Raw genomic sequence first — 20,077 nt, forward strand, 5'->3', positions numbered from 1 at the left:
TTTTTCCTCTCGGCCTACACTAGGAACATTACGTTAAATAATTTGTTGTAATATTTATTTTATAAAGCCGATGACATAATAGATAGGTGATGTCTACCGAGACACTAGTGATCAGGGCAAAATAATAATTATGTTTGTAATGTTTAATTGTAACAATTACCTTCATTTTTGTTTAAAATGTAGATTTTTTTTCGCTGTTTAAGTGTAGTAGTACCAAGAAATTTAGTAGTAGTGTAGTATATACCAAGAAGTTTTAAATATACATTATATATATACAAAAAACCTTTTATTTTTAAATAAAATTTATAAAATTAAGAACCCTGTGCTCAAAAAGTATCGATAACTTTATCGACTAATTTATCGACTAATTTATCGACCTTTACCACTACTATCGATTTCCGGTAGGATAACAGCAACAACACTATGCTTCATTATTACCAATTTAACGAAAAAAATAGAGCTCAACCACAAAGTTGGTACTTGAAGTATAGCAAAACCTTGAACCCGGAGCTCGACCGTGTCTATGGAGTGACACCTCTTTACTTATATACTCTTTGATTTTAACGCATGCTGACTGTCGGGTTAAAAATTATCCTTAAAAATTTAATACTTTCCACGTGACACAGGCGAAACCGCGAAATAACTTGTGTATAAATGGGTCAATTAAAAGTTATTTAACAGAAATTAAAAAATTAACAACAAATTTTATATCATTACTGTAATAAACTTGAGCGTAAAAATGGCTTTAAGCACCCGTTTATTCGTTGGTAATTTACCAGATAATTTCGACGAGAAAGCTCTATGTGATACGTTTTCTTTGTATGGAAATGTAATCAATTTTGATTTAAAAACTAAACCTGGCGTTGAAAGTGACAAAAAGACTTTTGCCTTCGTGACAATATCTGCATCTAATTTTAATGTGGAATCATGTGAGTTATGTTTGATGAAAATGTAGTAATATGACAAAATCAAATAACATATGCTCAACATGTTATTATTGAGTATATATATATATATATATATATAATAACACAGTCACAAAAATACACTGTTAGCATATGTTATTTGATTTTGTCATATTACTACATATATATATATATTAAGGAAAACAATTGAAATACAAAAAACACAATAAATATATACTCTCATTGATGAGTTGATCAGATACATATCTAGGATTCATTCAGAGACAATCAGTTTCTCAGAATATGTTAACCTTTACAATGAAAATTCAAAAATTTTACTCTAGGAATACCATACTTATTTGTGTATTATCCTGCAATTATGGTTGGTTTCAGGTTGTTTGTGTGGTATGGTTTATTTATGTAGTGAATCATATTGACATTATTAATTAATGTATATAAATAAATAAAATTGGAGTGCCTCTTTGTAATATTAAAATAACCGCTTTTTACTAAATGCATATCGATGTTTACACAGTAGATATATCAAAATAACATTTTTTTCAATTTTTGTCTGTCTGTCTGTTCCGACTAATCTCTGAAACTGCTGGACCGATTTTGATGGGACTTTTACGGGCTGATAGCTGATGTAATAAGGAGTAACTTAGGATACTTTTATTCTAGAAATATTTTTATTTTATAACTTGCGAACTGAACAATAACATTTATGTTAAATTCCACATGGATTAAGTCGGGGGCATAGCTAGTGTATATATATATATATATATATAATATATATACTAACTGACCTGTCGAACTTCGTACCGCCTTATTTTTTTTCTTAAATATAATTATTACAGATATCAAAATAATATATATAGAAAGGGGTTGGCAGTATTCTTACTGTTGTAACCAAACAGCATTATAATAAACATTTAATTTGCAATAACAACTATTGAGATCAATAATTAAGATAAAAACTACCCTATCTCCCAAATTGGACCAAATTACAGATGCCTACAAAATTAAAAAAAAAAAATACGAAATTTACACAAATATAATAAATTTTACTTGTTTAAGGTATAAAATATTTTTCTAATGAAGATTTTCAAGGATATAGATTGTATGTGACAAGAGCTCGTGAGAGTTTTTTGGAAAGGTTACAACGAGAGAGAGAACAATCACAAAAAAGTGAGAATAAAGAAGTAAGATATAAATAATAGAATAAAATATTTAACATTTGTTTTTCTTTTTGATTAAACTAATAAAATTCCAAATTCTTACAGGTTGAACAAACACAAACCAATTCAATAAACAATAATTTTTCTATCATTCAAAAACCAAATGTTAACAAGAGAAAATTTATTGACATTGAGGAAGGAAAAGATATTTATGAAAATGATTTTAAAAAACAAAATTCTGACAAAAAGCGATTAGAATCAATGAAAAAAAAGAGGCAAGAGTTTAATGAAAAGAAGAACATTATTAAATCTGGCCTTATAAGTATAGTAAGTGACAAAACAAATATTGGTTTCAATAAAGTTGACTAGGTATAAATAAATAGGATATAAAAAATAAAACATATTAAAATTGTAATAAAATTTTTCAGGATAAAAAACCAAACAAAAAGGTAATTTTTTCTGACACAGAAGAAGACAGTTCAATACAAAATAATGTTACGACTAATGGTGACAGTATGATAGAAATTAAAAATAAAAATTTATTTGAAGATGACGATAGCGATGAGGAGATCAATTTTGAAATCAAAAAGCAATTCGAGGGCAAAAAAGGACAAAAAGTAAGACACAATTATTCATTCATTCAAGTCATTTAACTATTGGTGAGCCAACCGCCATTGTAAAAAGATAAAATTGTTCAGTGGTGCTTTTTTTTTTGGTTTTGTTTTATTAATGTAAACTAAAAACTTACTATTGTGGAAATAAAATATAGCCTATGCTGCACAGATATAATGTAGCTTGCTACTACTGAAAGAACTATCAATCCACTTAGTAGTTCTAGAGATTAGCTCTTTACAAACCTAGGAGTATATTAAGAAACTAATTTTACCTCATTTTAATATTAGTATTAGATAAAAAAGCAGTGCTTTATTAAAATGTGTTAATTTTTGCTTTAGGTTTTAGATTTACAGTCCAGGTACAAATCGGATAAGCGTTTTGTGCTAGATGAGAGGTTTATTGAAGAAGATTCGGTAAGTGAAAAGGAAGATGACTTGGAGATATCAGAGGAAATCCAAGTAGGGCAAGTTGACGAGAAATCAAAACAGCTTGACATACTCCAGGATGTACTTGGTGTTACTATTAAAACTAAGCAACGTGATACAACAAATAAAATAAAGTAAGTTGTACCACAGTTTAAGGCATTGCTTTTGGGCTGTTTTTGTGTGGCCCGCAGCTGAATTTAAATATGATAACTACCTAAATAGAACGATAATGGCAGTGTTTGTTCACTTATGATTCAATGATAAAAAAAAAATGATAAAAAAAGTATGATATGTTCAATTATGATTATGATTCCTATTCGTATTTTTTGTTATATTTGGTAGTTGTTATTTATTGACGACCAATAACAATTAGCTCGCTTCATTTAAAAAAAAGTCTTTTTGTTGATCAAAAAGTTTTCATTGATCTTGAATTCGGTCGTCGCTCCCGCATTGAGATATTATTATTATATTTAAGCAGCGGAGGTTTCTGACGTTGAAATGAGCCTTCTGAAAAGAGCGCAGAGAAGAATTGAAGCATCCCCATTTCACTAGATCCAAGGTTTTGAGAGAAAGAGTGCTCTGATTTCATCTGTAGAAAGTTCCAAGAACTGAGAGTCTTGTGAGAGTCACCATCCTCACCATCCTCACCATGTCAGTGGTCATCTCGTCCACGTTGCTAGTAGTCTCCAGTGAATTTATTATATATTGTAGTGCCTGTTGGAACTGCTCATAATAAATAATAGTACTCGGGTCAGTATTTGTATGAGGGCAGGGTTTATCAAGCGGGCTCGCTCTTTGCTTATGCATATATTTACAGTGCCACGAAGGGCTACTCTTTAGATTAAGAGCCGTCATTTTTAAGTTAGATAGGTTAGGGTTATTTTTTTTGTAACGAAATTATGCTGATAAATAGTCAAATTTTGAGCTTAGATAATTGGACGGCTCTTAATCTAAAGACACCTCACGCAGTAGCCAATGATCTCTGCCGGTGTTAAACATATTAGCCACTGGGATATTTCTGGGTTCTTTTGAAAAAGGATTTAATGATAAAAAAGTCCAAACCTTCGCGGTCTTGTACTCCCACTTTTGTGTTGAAGTCTTTCATAGCAACTTTGTAGAAGGCCGAGTAGAGCCATGTAGACACGCCAATAAAATTCTTGTGGTGTGACATATTTGCTTCAATTTTAATCCTTCTATCTAGTCACATATTATCTCCTGTCCTCACTTTGAATCTTATCACATTATTCATTAACTTTATATAGGTCTATGTATGTCTATTACAACTTTACATTTATATATGCCATGTACGTACATATACTTTATTTTAATTTTATATTTTAATTTTATTTTTTTACATTATTTATTTGTCTAAATATATAGTATATGTTTAGGTAAAACTGTACACCTAAACTGTCTACATATATACCATTTCCTCTACCCAAAGGTTGCCTGGAAGAGATCGCTCATTAGCGATAAGGCCGCCTTTTGTACTTTTCTCCTGTTATTATTTTTGTAGTTTTGCTCATTCTTGTTGTACAATAAAGAGTTTTTATTTTTATTATTATTATTACCTTAATGTTTGCGTATTTCAGATTTTATTGTAAAAAAAATTCGACATTGAGGCAGAAATGAGAGTATTATTTATACATTCCTATTGCATAGCGTATTTAGAAAACTATAAGAAAGAAAATGTCAAAAAATCTTGCATACTAAGATTCGGCAAATTCGTGAATTGTGGGGGCCCAATACTTTTGCACACTGCCGAAACTCATTCCCGTAGTACAATATATATATTATATAATTATTGATGTTATAATCTTTATTTTCGTACTCTAAAACAACTCGAACAACGAACAAGTGAAAGAAAAAAATATTTTGTCAATTATATGGAAAAAACAGGGTGACCTGAAACTTTTGCATGCCACTGTAAGTGATCGAATCGACCACTGCCCATTTGGCATGGTGCCCGGAAGGCTATCTACAAGCCTTATGTGGCCTTTGGCCGAAAAAGTGTGGCAACCACTGGTCAAAAACATTAGTTATGAGTTTTTCACTGTAGTTATCTAAATATATATAAAATAATATCTGATCTTAAATAGGTACCTAATAAGATACTTCATAATGTGTTACTTTTTAATGGAATGACTTGATCTATAAAAATATACATTACACGCCCTAAACACAAATCCTGGCTTGCTTTGAATAGTTTCAGTTGATAAATTTGTCTTTAATATTTTTAAAAACAATTTGCATTATTGTTGTCTTATTTTAGAACAATGTTAACTGTTATGTAAAAACAATAATTGCCATTAATGATTTTTCTTTAAAAGTAATCGAATTCTTATACTAATTAGGTAAAAAAATGTCAAAGAAAGATTGTAAATTGTTAAGTTTTATTTTAGAGCTAAACTGGGAATGTTGAGATATGACCCATTGCAACCAGAGCATGCAAAATACTTAGCACCCGTAGAAACAAAACATGAGTCAGTAAAAAAATCGAAAAAGAAAAAATCTAAAGATGTTGAAGATAAAGAAGAATTAGAGCCACAGCCTGACCCAGTGGTAGAAAAGGTTGAGGTATCAAAGGAACAATTTTATAAAATAAGCGATACTCTAAAAGAAGCTATTACACAGCCAAATTCCTTTAGTTTGAGAAGTTTGTTTACAAAGCAGGACAACACAAAAGAAGGTTTATATATTTTATAGTTTCTTTTATTTTATAATTATGGTTGATATTTAAGGCGACTACAAGAGTTAAGTGCCCTTCAAGAACGCACGCACATATTTAAACGCCATTTAGCGACGACGCCGACGCCCATAAATTCAACGTTTAGCTAGATTACGCCCAAGCATTTTAATAAATGGTGCGAAAGAAATTTGGGCGTTTGACGGACGGATGTCAGTTCGCACACGTTTAGTCTTTTTGATAGTAATCATAATTGCAGCTGTAGCGTAATTGGTTGAAGTATGGATTTGCAAATCAGCCTACGAGGGTTCGATTCTTGGAACATGATGTTTTAATTTTTGCTTTTTTATTAATTGTTTAAAATACTACGGGGTAAATTTATATAAAATTAACCACCAATAAAACTTTCTTTCTCCTTTAAAAATAATTATTTTTCTAACGACTTTTTTAGTTTTTTTAGTGAGTATTTAATGTTATTTTAAATACTAGCGACCCGCCCCGGCTTCGCACGGGTGCAAAAACTATCAGTGTTCCTCTACTGTATTATACATATTAACCTTCCTCTGGAATCATTCTATTTACGAAAGAAAACCGCATCAAAATCCGTTGCGTAGTTTTAAAGATCTAAGCATACAGACAGCGGGAAGCGACTTTGTTTTATACTATGTAATGATACCCCGTAATATTTCAAATATAAAAGCAAAATTTAAAACAATACAACATCACGTTCCCGGGAGAACCCGCTTACACTGAATTTGAAATACATACCTCTACCAATTACGCTACTGTAACAGTTAAAACTATAAGCGAAAAAACTGAACTTATCCGAACTGACATCCGTCCGTCAAACGTCCAAAACGACAAAATTCATCGTTTTATTGGTATAAAAGTAAATATTTAGTAATAAAAAATTTCCCTTACTTCTTAATATCGCTCATATGTTGGGCGTTTGTTTTATATGAACGTTTTTTAGTTCTCGTGACGTGTTTCACTTTATTTCCCATATTGAAAATAAGCTGCGAAAACTTCTGAACGGATCGGAATAATAATTATACCATAGAATGCAGTATGTTTCGTAGAAGGCTTAAGTATATGATATGTCGGTTATTACTTATTGTGTAAAAATATGGATAGACGCAGGTCACTAGTAAATAGGTAATAAATGCTACATAATTTTAAAATTTACTGCGAACGAATATTTCGACTAATCGAGTTTATAGTAATTAGTTTTTTTACATGTTTTTATTTTATCTATCCAGAAGCTCAAGAAGAAGACTCAAATTATATTCCTTTACAAAGTACAAAGGTATCAAAAGTTAAAAATCCACTGGAACCTAGTGAAAAGAATCCCTTTGTATATGACTCTTCAGAGTCAGAAAATGAGGAAGACAATACAAGTAAAAACAATTCTGAAAGAATTGTTGAGGAAAAAATTGAACCCAAGATTGTCTGGAGGGAAAAGCTATTTTTTTCACCCGCAGACGACAGGTTGAAAGGTGACAAAAGATTGTATAATTGACAATTTTTTTAGTATTTCTTGTTTTAAACAACTGTACAGAACGTTTTTTATTTTTATTTTAGATGGATTATTATTCTTTATTAAGAATAATGATAATGACAGGCAAAAGGAAAGAAGAGAATTAAAATCAGTTATGAAAAAGAGGATATATAATAAAGAAAGGAAGAATACAATGTTCCGGAAAAAAATTGGTGGTAACAAGAAGACTATGAAAAAGAAGTTTAGGAAAGGTTAATTATAAATAAATATATACAAAGCACATATAATCTTTTATTTTAACAACTAATATGAGAATAAATCCATCCACTATCTTCTTTTCCAAGTAGGTTTCTTTCTTGCACCTGGTTGACCCGGCTTCTTACGTTCACGACGTCGGTGATCTCTTGTTAGTAAGCCAGCTACTTGCATGGCTTCTAACATATTCTTGTCAACAAAACTACGTAATCCCGGGATTGTGCAAAAGTTGATAAATATAAATATCAATACATCAAAGCATATGTACATACACATATAGAAGAATAAGATAATCATACAAAATTATGTGAATAAATAAATTTACGTAAGCCTTACGTAAGAATATACACATATTAAATACTTATAACATAGTCCCAAATACATACATACATAATTATGTACATATCCACATTCATAGCTACATACACACATACATATACAACATAAGTACACAAATGCATATCTTTATCTAAACATATAATAAAATGGTAGGAAAGTCAAAACTGTACATTGAATAATTTTTTAAAAGAATACTTGGGGTGTGATCTACAATCACACCTGTTTGTCTGTATGTATGTCCGGGATAAACTCAAAAAGTACTGCATGGATTTACTTCAAATTTGGCACGAATATTATTAAGAAGTCGGGTCAACATAAAGGCTACATATTATCACGCTATCATCTACAGGGAACGACCGGTGAACCTTTATTTCTTCAACGCATTGTGTAACAACGTGTAATCTAACGACGCATATTTGAATGTTGTTGTTATTATGTTAATAACCATGCTAATAAGCTAACTTCAAACTATAAAAATCACGCAATATAAGTAACTTAGGCTGATAAACATAATTAAATGAAAATAAATAGTATCAATACAATTTTAAAGCAGCACCATCTATGAGATTTCAAAAACATTATCATCAATCCCTTTTTGGATATAAATAATTTAAATTCGATCATGTTGGCGATAGGTTAATATAAATAAATTGGAATGTATGTTTGTAATATTAAAATAATCGCTTTTTACTAAATGCTAATGGATGTTAACACGATATAAGGGATGGTACACAGCACAGAAAAAAATTATAAAACAAACAAGAATGAAATATAAAATTTTAAAGGTGGAATTACTATTTACTGACTACATAGGTACCTAATTTGTTTTTTAATTTTAAGTTCTATCAATGTTAAGAAGAATAAATAGGTGTATTATTTTCTTTATAGTGATTTATTAATGTTAATATGTTGATTTTTAAATAACTATAATTCTTCAATAAATAAATTATTAAAATCCAATGTCTCTTTACATTATCATAAAAATATCACTTCTTTATTCCTTTTCTAAGCTGGTGGACGCGAAGTGGTCCAGCGGGTGGACGCAAATTGGATTTTATGGACGCAAACTGGGTAAATCGCCTAATTCTGACGTTTGTATTTAAATAAAATAATAACAAGATGTTTCGAACAAAACTGAAAATTAATCTTTAAATAGACTATATAATGAACACAGTAAATAAATTTTTCATAGAAATTAGTGCGGGGACATTTTTATTTTCTTCTTCAAACTTGCCAACTGCACTAAGTGGACGCGAACAGGCGCAATGACCCTACATACATAATTATAGTGTATACATGTAGTACATAGTATAAGTGTAAGTATAGTATATATATGTAATGTAGTAACTACATAGTATAAAACATTTGTCTTAGTACCTATATAATTTGTAATGTCTCATGGTTATCGCAGTTATTAATACATAGGTATAGTTTATATGTATTAACTAGCTGTGCCCGCGGCTTCGCCCGCGTTGAAATCAGTGTGTCATAAAGTTTTCCCAGCAAACTTCCAGTGAAACTATTATCAAAATCGGCTTAGCCGTTCCGTAAACCTTCCTCTTGAAGCCCTCTGTCCATTGGTGAAACCCCATGAAATCCGTTCAATAGATTTTGAGGGAATCGATCACATACACTTTTAGGGACTTTGTTTTATAATACACTAACTGTTACCCGCGACTACGCTCACATCGATATGAAGATATGCATTACTATTAAGATGTTTAACGCAATTATTTTTTTATTTCAGTCACTTGAAATGCTTATCACACTGAGTAACTTTTTAAAAGCCACAATTTAGTAAAATTTAATAGTTATATTTATAAAACCTCTCTATACATCACATTTTTAGTTTTATTTTCAGGCTGCAGTATAAAAAAAACCTATCAGGCGAACTTATAGCTGCTGTAAATGTTTCATACAAACTATCAACCCCAATGAAACCCCCTTAGCGGTGGAATATCACAAAATCCGTTCTTAGCGGAAGTTTACTAACTATAATCTACCTCCCTGCTAAATTTCATCTTTGTCCATCCTGGATGGATGGGACCATCGAGCGATTTTTGAGTTCTCGCGATGAGTGAGTCAGTGACCTTTCTTTTTTATATATATACATTACTATGCATTATTTAAGCTACTCCTCTCCATCTATAGAGCATGTATTTTAAATTTCAAGCCTTTTACTTTAAAAATATAGGATTTTCATACAAACTTCCAACCCCCGTTTTATCCCCTTGGGGGTCGAGTTTCGTAAAATCCATTCTCAGCGGATGTTTATGCCCTATAAGGAACCTACCAGACAAATTTCAAGTTTGTAGGTGTTATAGTTTTCGAGGTTTCGTGATGAGTGAGTCTACCTACCATCCCCCGTTTTAACTCCAAAAGAGAGTTGATTTCTAAAGATACATTATTTCGTCATCTTTCTACCATCTATAGAGCATACATTTTAAATTTCAAGTCTCGTTCTTCAAAAATATAGGACTTTCGTACAAACTTCCAACCCCCGTTTTATCCTCTTAAGGGTCGAGTTTCGTAAAATCAGCTCTTAGCGGATGTTTACGCCCTATAAGAAACCTACCTGCCAAATTTTAAGTTTATAGCTGTTATAGTTTCGCGAGATTTTGTGATGAGGGAGTCAACCTACCATCCCCCGTTTTAACCCCAAAAAGGGTATTGATTTCTAAAGATACATTATTTGGACACCTTCTCATCATCTATAGAGCATACATTTTAAATTTCAAGTCTCTTACTTCAAAAACATAGGACTTTCATACAAACTTGCAACCCCCGTTTTACCCCTTTAGGTGTCGAGTTTCGTAAAATCCGTTCTTAGCGGATGTCTACGTCCTATAAGGAGCCTACCTGCCAAATTTCAAGTTCGTAGGTGTTATAGTTTCGGAGATTTCGTGATGAATGACCTTTCGCGTTTATATATATTATAGACTAGCTGTGCCCGCGGCTTCGCCCGCGTAGAAATCAGTGTGTCACAAAGTTTTCCCGGCAAACTTCCAGTGAAACTATTATCGAAATCGGCTTAGCCGTTCCGTAAACCTTTCTCTCCAAGCCCTTTCTCCATTGGTGAAATCGCATGAAAATCCGTTCAGTAGATTTTGAAGGAATCTTTCACATATACTTTTGGGGACTTTGTTTTATAATACACTAACTGTCGCCTGCGACTACGTCCGCGTGGTTATGAAGATATGCATTACTATTAAGATGTTTAACGCAAATTATTTTTTTATTTCAGTCACTTGAAATGCTTATCAAACTGAGTAACTTTTTAAAAGGCACAATTTAGTATAATTTAATAGTTATTTTTATAAAACCTCTCTATACATCACATTTTTAGTTTTATTTTCAGGCTGCATATGTTTCATACAAACTATCAACCCTAATTAAACCCTCTTAGCGGTGGAATATCGCAAAATCCGTTCTTAGCGGACGTCAACTAACTATAATCTACCTCCCTGCCTCATCTTTGTCCATCCTGGACGGATGGACCATCCAGCGGTTATTAAGTTCTCGTGATGAGTGAGTCAGTGACCTTTCTCTTTTATATATATAGATTACGATGCATTATATGGACACCATCTCGCTTTCTATAGAGCATACATTTTAAATTTCTTTTACTCCTAAAACATAGGACTTTCATATAAACTTCCAAACCCCCGTTTTACCCCCTTAAGGGTCGAGTTTCATAAAATCCATCCAGTGGTTTTTGAGTTCTTGTGATGAGTGAGTTAGTGGCCTTTCTCTTTTATGTATATAGATTACGGTGCATTATTTGGACACTTCCTCACCATCTATAGAGCATATATTTTAAATTTCAAGTCTCTTACTTTAAAAACATAAGACTTTCATACAACCCGTCAGCCTCCGTTTTATCCCTTTAGTAGTCGATTTTCGTAAAATCAGTTCTTAGCGGATCTCTACGCCCTACAAGGAGCCTTCCTGCCAAATTTCAAGTTTGTAGGTGTTATAGTTTCGGAGATTTCGTGATCAGTGAGTCCACGTACCATCCCCCGTTTTAACCCCAAAAAGGGGTTGATTTCTAAAGATACATTATTTGGACACTTTCTCACCATCTATAGAGCATACATTTTAAATTTCAAATCTCTTAATTCAAAAACATAGGACTTTCATACAAACTTCCAACCCCCGTTTTACCCCCTTAGGGGTCGAGTTTCGTAAAATCCGTTCTTAGCGGATGTCTACGTTCTATAAGGAGCCTACCTGCCAAATTTCAAGTTTGTAGGTGTTATAGTTTCGGAGATTTCGTGATCAGTGAGTCAACCTACCATCCCCGTTTTAACCCCAAAAAGGGGTTGATTTCTAAAGATACATTATTTGGACACCTTCTCATCATCTATAGAGCATACATTTTAAATTTCAAGTCTTTTACTTCTAAAACATAGAACTTTCATACAAACTTCCAACCGCCCGTTTTACCCCCTTAGGGGTCTAATTTCGTAAAATCCGTTCTTAACAGATGTCTACGCCTTATAAAGAGCCTTTCTGCCAAATTTCAAGTTTGTAGGTGTTATAGTTTCAGAGATTTCGTGATCAGTGAGTCAACCTACAATCCCCCATTTTAACCCCAAAAAGGGGTAGTTTTCTAAAGATACATTATTTGGACGCCTTTTCATCATCTATAGAGCATACATTTTAAATTTCAGGTTTCTTACTTCAAAAACATAGGACTTTTATACAAACTTCCAACCCCCGTTTTACCCCCTTAGGGGTCGATTTTAGTAAAATTCGTTCTTAGCGGATGTTTACGCCCTATAAGGAGCTTTCCTGCCAAATTTCAAGTTTGTAGGTGTTATAGTTTCGGAGATTTCGTGATCAGTAAGTCAACGTACCATCCCCCGTTTTAACCCCAAAAAGGGGTTGATTTCTAAAGATACATTATTTGGACACTTTCTCACCATCTATAGAGCATACATTTTAAATTTCAGGTCTCTTACTTCAAAAACATAGGACTTTCATACAAACTTCCAACCCCCGTTTTACCCCCTTAGGGGTCGAGTTTCGTAAAATCCGTTCTTAGCGGATGTCTACGTCCTATAAGGAGCCTACCTGCCAAATTTCAAGTTTGTAGGTGTTATAGTTTCGGAGATTTCGTGATGAGTGAGTGACCTTTCGCTTTTATATATATTATAGATTAACATATAAATGCGGCGATATAATGGTTAAAAATAATATTATAATTAAAGAAAAAAAAACAAGAAAAGCCGCCTGCGTGAAGAACAACTATTAGAAAGTCAACTGAAAAGGCTGGAACAAGATAAAATATCAATAATTACACAAAGATAGCTAAATAAATCACAACAATTTCACACATTATGTACTGTACACTTACAAAAATCATGAAGGTGGCTTTTTCAATTATTATTTTATTTATGTTTTTTAGTTAGGCAAATTACGTAATCGATTCAATTTTTTTAAAGAGTGGTTGATTAACATGACATAACATAACAATACACTTTGTTGTACACCAACAGAAAATAATAATACGTATCAGATTGATTTTAACCGACTTCCAAAAAAGGAGGAGGTTCCTTATTCGACTGTATTTTTTTTATATATATGTTACTTCAGAACTTTTGACTGGGTGGACCGAGTTCGACTTGTACGCAAAGGAAAAAAAGCCGACTTCAATTACATCGACATGTAATACAACAAAGGTAGACGAAAATATAGTCAAGTAAATACGCGTTATTAAAGATTACTCAAAAAGTTGTTATCAAATCTCGGTGAAATTTAAATATGACTACACGATAAACATCATCTTTCGACTAAATTTAAAATCATCAAAATCGGTAGACCCAGTAAAAAGTTATGCGGTATAATACAACGTAGGTCGACAAAAAAATAGTCAAGTAAAAACGTATTATATAACTCGAAAAGTTGTTGTTAGATCTCAAATAAACTTAAGTGAGACCAAATGACACACACCACCTTTCGATTAAAAAAAAAATTGTTGAAATCGGTCCACTCAGTCAAAAGTTCTGAAGTAACATACATAAAAAATACAGTTAAATTGAGAGCTTCCTCCTTTTTTGGAAGTCGGTTAAAAATAGAAACTAATTTTACACGTCTATAGAATTCCTAAGTCGACAAGCTTGAACAGTGAAAGATTTAGTATATAAGAAAGAGGAGTGAGAGGGAAATTCAAGAAGTAAGCTCTCCTCAGAACGAAGACTGCTTTCATTGGAATCACTAAGAAATTTAAATCGTCGTTTTAGATAAGCAGGTACAATAGGGTTAAAAAGAATAAAGTAAGTTGAGAATATACGTATTCCCGCAGTAGGGAATTGGGTGCCACTCAGGGCGTAACTACTGCCGTATCAGCCGTATCAATGATTCGGGGCCCCCTATTTACAGGGTATTACAGGTAAGGTGTGTAAGCAAAAATTAGTAAAATGTTATCCACAATGTCACTTAATCTTGTGCTTCCTGGAAAAAAGATTTAAAAAAATGGCATACATACCTATAGAGTTTTCACTTCAGAAATGACTGAAGTCTGAAAAGCAATCCTCTTTTATCCGAGTCAAGCGTGCACCCAATTGTTGATAACATTCTGTATCGTTTATTTCGGGATTCAGTTAATCATTATGAACAATGAATTAATCTTTTTTTATGTAAGAATGGGGCACACAAGCAGACGAAGCCATCTGATTTATAACGGCTACCGTCGCCCATGGCCTTTAGAGAAAAGATGTAGACACTAGAGGCTTGAAAACTCCCAAATTTTAGCAAGATCATTCCACACTTTGAATGTACGCGGATAGAATGCGCACGAAGCTCGCACGTTGGTTGCAAACCACTGGTGGATACAATTAGCACCACTAGACTTCTTGACATCGAAAGAATGCAGAACACGACAAACGACACTGCTCATAGTGCACATTACGCATCGCGTGCTCGCACCGTGGAATGCTCGATGGTGCTTTTCCCTCATCGTCAAGAGTTGAAATCGACGCAAAAAGACTGCAAAGAATTTTCGCTTACTTTTTCGCACAATGTGCCAGAGAGCCTTCAGGTTCGCGCAATGATGGAAGTGTAGACTAAAAAACGTTACCTTCGACAGCTTTTGTAAGAAACAAAAGGCACGGGTTCCATTTGGAAAGCCCAATAGTCTCTCGCCAATTCTGCTGTGTTTGAACTTTGCCCTAGCGATTTACTACCTGTAAGACCTGGAGGCAGCGTTGAATCTCTTCTTCAGGTTATGCGCCTGTGAATCCCCCATATAGATGCGGAAGATTCATAGGAATTCACTAATAGTATTAGCCTCACAGGCTGAAGCGAACAATCCCCCGCATCTATTGCTGCAGGTCAAGGCTAATAACTGTCCAGCTTGGAACTACAAGCTCTTTAAATTAGCTTAAAATCCAAAATTCAAAACATTCATTCCATTAAAGAACTCATGGAATTATTACTGATAAAGATCAAAAGCCTTGCATCCAGTTTTCCGGAGGTATTAACTTGATGTTTTTCAAAACTAAAACTGGTAAAAAATTACCTAAGGATTTCGATGGAACAGGAACAGCTACAGCAGACTACACTCACTATTGTCTATTCTAGGAGGAAGTAATAACTTATAATCAATAAATATTTATTTTAATTCAATGCAAGTATTTTTTTGTGAGAAATCTTTACCCATCATTTGCCTGCCTCCCCACTAATTTTGATACAGGGCCCCAAGGTTCCCGGGATTCCAAGGAATGCTACGCTAGTGGTGCCACTTGAGTTTTTTACGCAATTCAGAAATATGATTCAATTTGCGAAGTCCAAATACGAATCGCATAGGTACATAGATTCGACCAAATTTAATAATCTGCTCCTCAGTAATGTCAAGAAAACAACTAAGCAATTTTTTACCGATGAAAAAAAAACAGAGGAGGTTCTAAAGTCGCTACATACCTATATTTATTTATTTTTGACCATGCATAACTTTTTACAGAGTATTCCGAAATTGATAAAAATATATATTGGAAAGAGTAAACCCCGAAGTTGTTTTTCGCCTAGGAGGCGAGGAAGAAGCGCGGCTCGCAGCTTGCTTGGCATAGGCATGGGAAAGAGCAGAGTCCTAATTTTTTAAACTTTCTTATTGTATTTTTTATTATTATTACGGTAATAATAATCATAATATACTTTTTTGAAATCCTTGTATTGAACCCTTTAATTTGATACCAAAAACAAACAACACAGTTATTTACCATAATTATCATTGTTATTTGTTAGCGAAACCCTTCGTTAGCCCAGGTTTGTACAGTGTTACAATAAAAACCGCATATACAAATACGGTTTTATTGTAGTTATGAAATGAGAAATTATTTAATTTTGTTAATACGAATTTTAGAAAATATCGACTAAAAATTACATCACTAGTGTATCGATATAATTATCGACTATGAGGCATCACTTCGCTGGCGTATATACGTATTGCTTTGACCCTTCCCTCCCCCAGACCTATCCCCCAAAAAGAAAGAAAGGGACAACTGCAGCTCAGACCGTTTTAGGTAGATAATTTTTGACCAAAACAGTGTTTCGTAGTCGACTGTTTTCTCCTCAAAACATGGCAATGTTTTTTTAATTTTTTTTTTTAGAAAATAAAAGAAGACTTCGGCTATGCCCCTATGTTCTCATTTTTTTGAAAATATGCATATATTTTTTTTAATGAGTGTCTGAAAATGTACAAAAAATTATGCAATATTTCGAGTTTTTGAAGTCTCCTAATTCCTATGATAATAAGAGTATGAAAAAAATCAAAACATAGGGGCATGGTCATAGCAGCAAAGAGTTCTATGTCACAAAAATATTTGATCTAGTGTCATTATCCAGGGAGAAAACAGTCGACTACGTTTGTATGGAGAAAGAGCCGGTACCCTTTCCTCTTAAATGTTGTCTGACTATTCTTGCAAAGTGGCATGGAGCACCATCGTTTTGGAACCATATCACTCAGTCTACGGATTTATCATTTTCCTCCGCACGAATCCTATACGTATGACCCAGCTAGAGCGCCGACAAAACTATTTAACCTTAAAGGAATAATAAATTGAACAAAAAAAATTTTTTTATTCAAATTGGTAATTTTAAGAATTTTCCACCTTGATGTCTTTGAAGGCAAATTATAGCAAAAGTAGCCTTATTAAGTACGACTTTTTATTTATGATTATGAAAGCTGAGACTCTGGAAAAGTTTTTAAACCTAATTAGAAACCATAAAATCGCCTGCTTAGATTTTTAATTCTAGGTTGAAAATTGAAGTCATAGTTCTCAAAACGTAAAATTTTCACTTTACACTTAGATTTTCACAATTTCCATCTAAGTTAAGAATCTGAATCTTTTAAGCGGGAAGCTACAGCTCATGACTATTTAGATACAAAAACAAAAATTCTAAAAAGACTTCAATTTTTTTTTTTAGAAATTTTTAAAGTTGTTCAGGTGGAAAATTCTCAAAAACAGATAAAAAAATTCATAACTCGAAAACTATGCAAAATCGCTGAACATACATAGGGGTGATTCGGATACCCCAAGGGGTGCCCTATCTCTGGAATTCCGCTTATCACTACTTTTTGGGACACCCTGTATATATATATATATATATATATATATATATATATCTCTTATATATAAAAATGAATCGCAAAATGTGTTGCTAAGCGCAAAACTCGAGAACGGTTGGACCGATTTCGCTAATTCTTTTTTTAAAATGTTCCTTGAAGTACGAAGATGGTTCTTACGGAGAGAAAAATTCTAAAAAAAAAAATTCTAAATTTCCTGAAAAAGTCTAAAAACAACACTTTTCTATACTCCCATACAAAAGATTTGTGATAATACTTAAAAGTCAATTTGAACTAAATATATAATAACTATATATATCTTCTCTTATATATAAAAATGAATCGCAAAATGTGTTGGTAAGCGCATAACTCAATAACGCCTAGACTAATTTTACCAATTCTTTATTTTAAATGTTCATTGAAGTCCAAGAATGGTTTTTACGGTGAGAAAAATTCGAATAATTTCCAGGAAAACCCTAAAAACATACCTTTTCTTTTCCCACAAAAACGTTTTCTAACTAAAATATAGAGTCAATTTGAACTTTATTGCTATTCAATAAACTTCATGTTAAGTAATATATTAGGGCGCATTTTACGTAAGTTATTAATGATTAAATTGATCTTAATTGTAGACCGCATTTTAATTTAATTTTACATCAGTAAAAATTATATTAACTAGCTATTTCACATTACTTATAATGTTCTTGCGGGGGCGTTAATAATGGAAAATTCCCGTTTTTAAACTATCGACTCCAAATTTGGTACGAATTTCCTTTATGTGATGTAGAAATGATCAATGAGCGAATTTTAGGATAACTTATCCCCAATAAGGATTGCGCGGGTGAGCGTTAACAATAAAAATTTTAAATGTAATTTTGTATGTAACTCCGAAACAACTGAACCAATTTTTATCAATTTTTTTAAACATCTGTAATTTGGTCCAACTTGGGAGATAGGGTAGTTTTTATCTCAATTGGACCCGATAGGTGGCGCTGCTATTGGTATGTAACTCCGAAACTACTGAACCATTTTTTATCAAATTTTGTACGTATCTATAATTTGGTCCAACTTGGAAGATAGGGTTGTTTTTATCTCAATCGGACCTGGTAGGTGGCGCTGATATCTGTATGTAGCTCCGAAACTACAAAATCAATTTTTATCAAGTTTTGTAAGCATCTGTAATTTTGTCTGAGTTGGAAGATATGGTAGTTTTTATCTCAATTGGACCCGGTATGTGGCACTGCTATCTGTATGTAGCTCCGAAACTACAAAATCAATTTTTATCAAGTTTTGTAAGCATCTGTAATTTTGTCTGACTTGGAAGATATGGTAGTTTTTATCTCAATTGGACCCGGTAGGTGGCGCTGCTATCTGTATGTAACTCCGAAACTACAAAACCAATTTTTATCAAGTTTTGTAAGCATCTGTAATTTTGTCTAACTTGGAAGATATGGTAGTTTTTATCTCAATAGGACCCGGTAGGTGGCGCTGCTATCTGTATGTAGCTCCGAAACTACTGAATCAATCTTTATCAAATTTTGTAAGCATCTGTAATTTGGTCTAACTTGGGAGATATGGTAGTTATCTCAAATGAACCCGGTAGGTGGCGCTGCTATCGGTATGTAAGCTATCAAATTTGGTAGCTGTTTTCCGGGCAGCACAACGTCTGCCGGGTCCGCTAGTATATATCATCATCATCATCATTACAGCCTATACAGTCCACTGCTGGACATAGGCCTCCACAAGTTTACGCCAAAAATAACGTGAACTCATGTGTTTTGCCCATAGTCACCACGCTGGGCAGGCGGGTTGGTGACCGCAGTACTATATAATAGCTATATATATAATTATTAAATTATAAATAGTGTTTAAATACATATGAGATAGGTATAATAGATATATAATTTAGTACTTCCCTTGGGTATCATAGCTTTATGTTCTAAATTAAATATAATAAGTAAAAATAATCACTTTATCTTTTCTAAATCTTTTGTGCTCATGATATTTAAAAGGTGATGTGTCGTTTTTTCTTACAAAAATTTTTCCGTTACGGATCCAGACGTGTTGGAAGGCGGTAATGGCTAGCTAGCTCTTTAAACAAGTAAGATTGTTACATGTATTATATACTTTTAGTATGTAAATTCATTTTAAACTGATTTTTGATTGAGACATTTCATAAATATGTGACGTAAACTAGGTAGGAGGGGTCTCGTAAATGTGAACACATTGGACTTGGGCAACTCATGAGTGAATGATACAAATGAAACATATCTTTTCAAGTGAGCTAGTCTCTCATCGGCTCACTTGCGTTTCAAATATATCTCCAGCTCACTTGCTTTATGATTCATTTTCGAGATACTGACGTACTGAGCGAGAGTGAACGAGACTGAGCTAGTGAGCCACTCGATCGGACAATGGCGTTTATTGTGCGAAAGAGAGATAGTTAGCTATGGCCGTATCTTTTCGATTCATATTTCACAAGGTCATAGACTCAACCCTATGGAAAAAATCTCATAAAACCTGGACAAATCTTATAACTCGGTATCAGAATTTGGTCTGCATTTGTCCATGTTTTATGAGGATCTTTCCATAGGGAATCGTCTTGCTTTGT

The 20,077-nt window shown here is 33.0% G+C and overlaps 1 protein-coding gene across 1 annotated transcript; it reads left to right on the forward strand.

Moving 5' to 3' along the window:
* The first annotated feature begins 701 nt into the window (after positions 1 to 701).
* Positions 702 to 7,587, forward strand: LOC123661370 (nucleolar protein 8). Its single transcript, XM_045596336.1, has 8 exons — positions 702 to 929; positions 1,983 to 2,107; positions 2,189 to 2,410; positions 2,512 to 2,700; positions 3,037 to 3,257; positions 5,526 to 5,812; positions 7,069 to 7,305; positions 7,391 to 7,587. Exons 1-8 carry the CDS (start codon positions 740 to 742, stop codon positions 7,561 to 7,563), a joined length of 1,644 nt encoding a protein of 547 aa, XP_045452292.1. The 5' UTR covers positions 702 to 739; the 3' UTR covers positions 7,564 to 7,587.
* Positions 7,588 to 20,077: the final 12,490 nt, after the last annotated feature.

The sequence above is a fragment of the Melitaea cinxia genome, chromosome 17 (genome assembly GCF_905220565.1).
Source record: "Melitaea cinxia chromosome 17, ilMelCinx1.1, whole genome shotgun sequence".
In the NCBI taxonomy this organism is placed as follows: domain Eukaryota; kingdom Metazoa; phylum Arthropoda; class Insecta; order Lepidoptera; family Nymphalidae; genus Melitaea; species Melitaea cinxia.

Bases quoted from the DNA above. Each gene is read 5' to 3' on its own strand.
- LOC123661370 (XM_045596336.1), top strand. From the start codon at position 740: ATGGCTTTAAGCACCCGTTTATTCGTTGGTAATTTACCAGATAATTTC. The intron at 2,411-2,511 runs GTAAGTGACAAA...AAAATTTTTCAG, and splicing joins AATCTGGCCTTATAAGTATA to GATAAAAAACCAAACAAAAA. The intron at 7,306-7,390 runs GTGACAAAAGAT...TTTTTATTTTAG, and splicing joins CGCAGACGACAGGTTGAAAG to ATGGATTATTATTCTTTATT.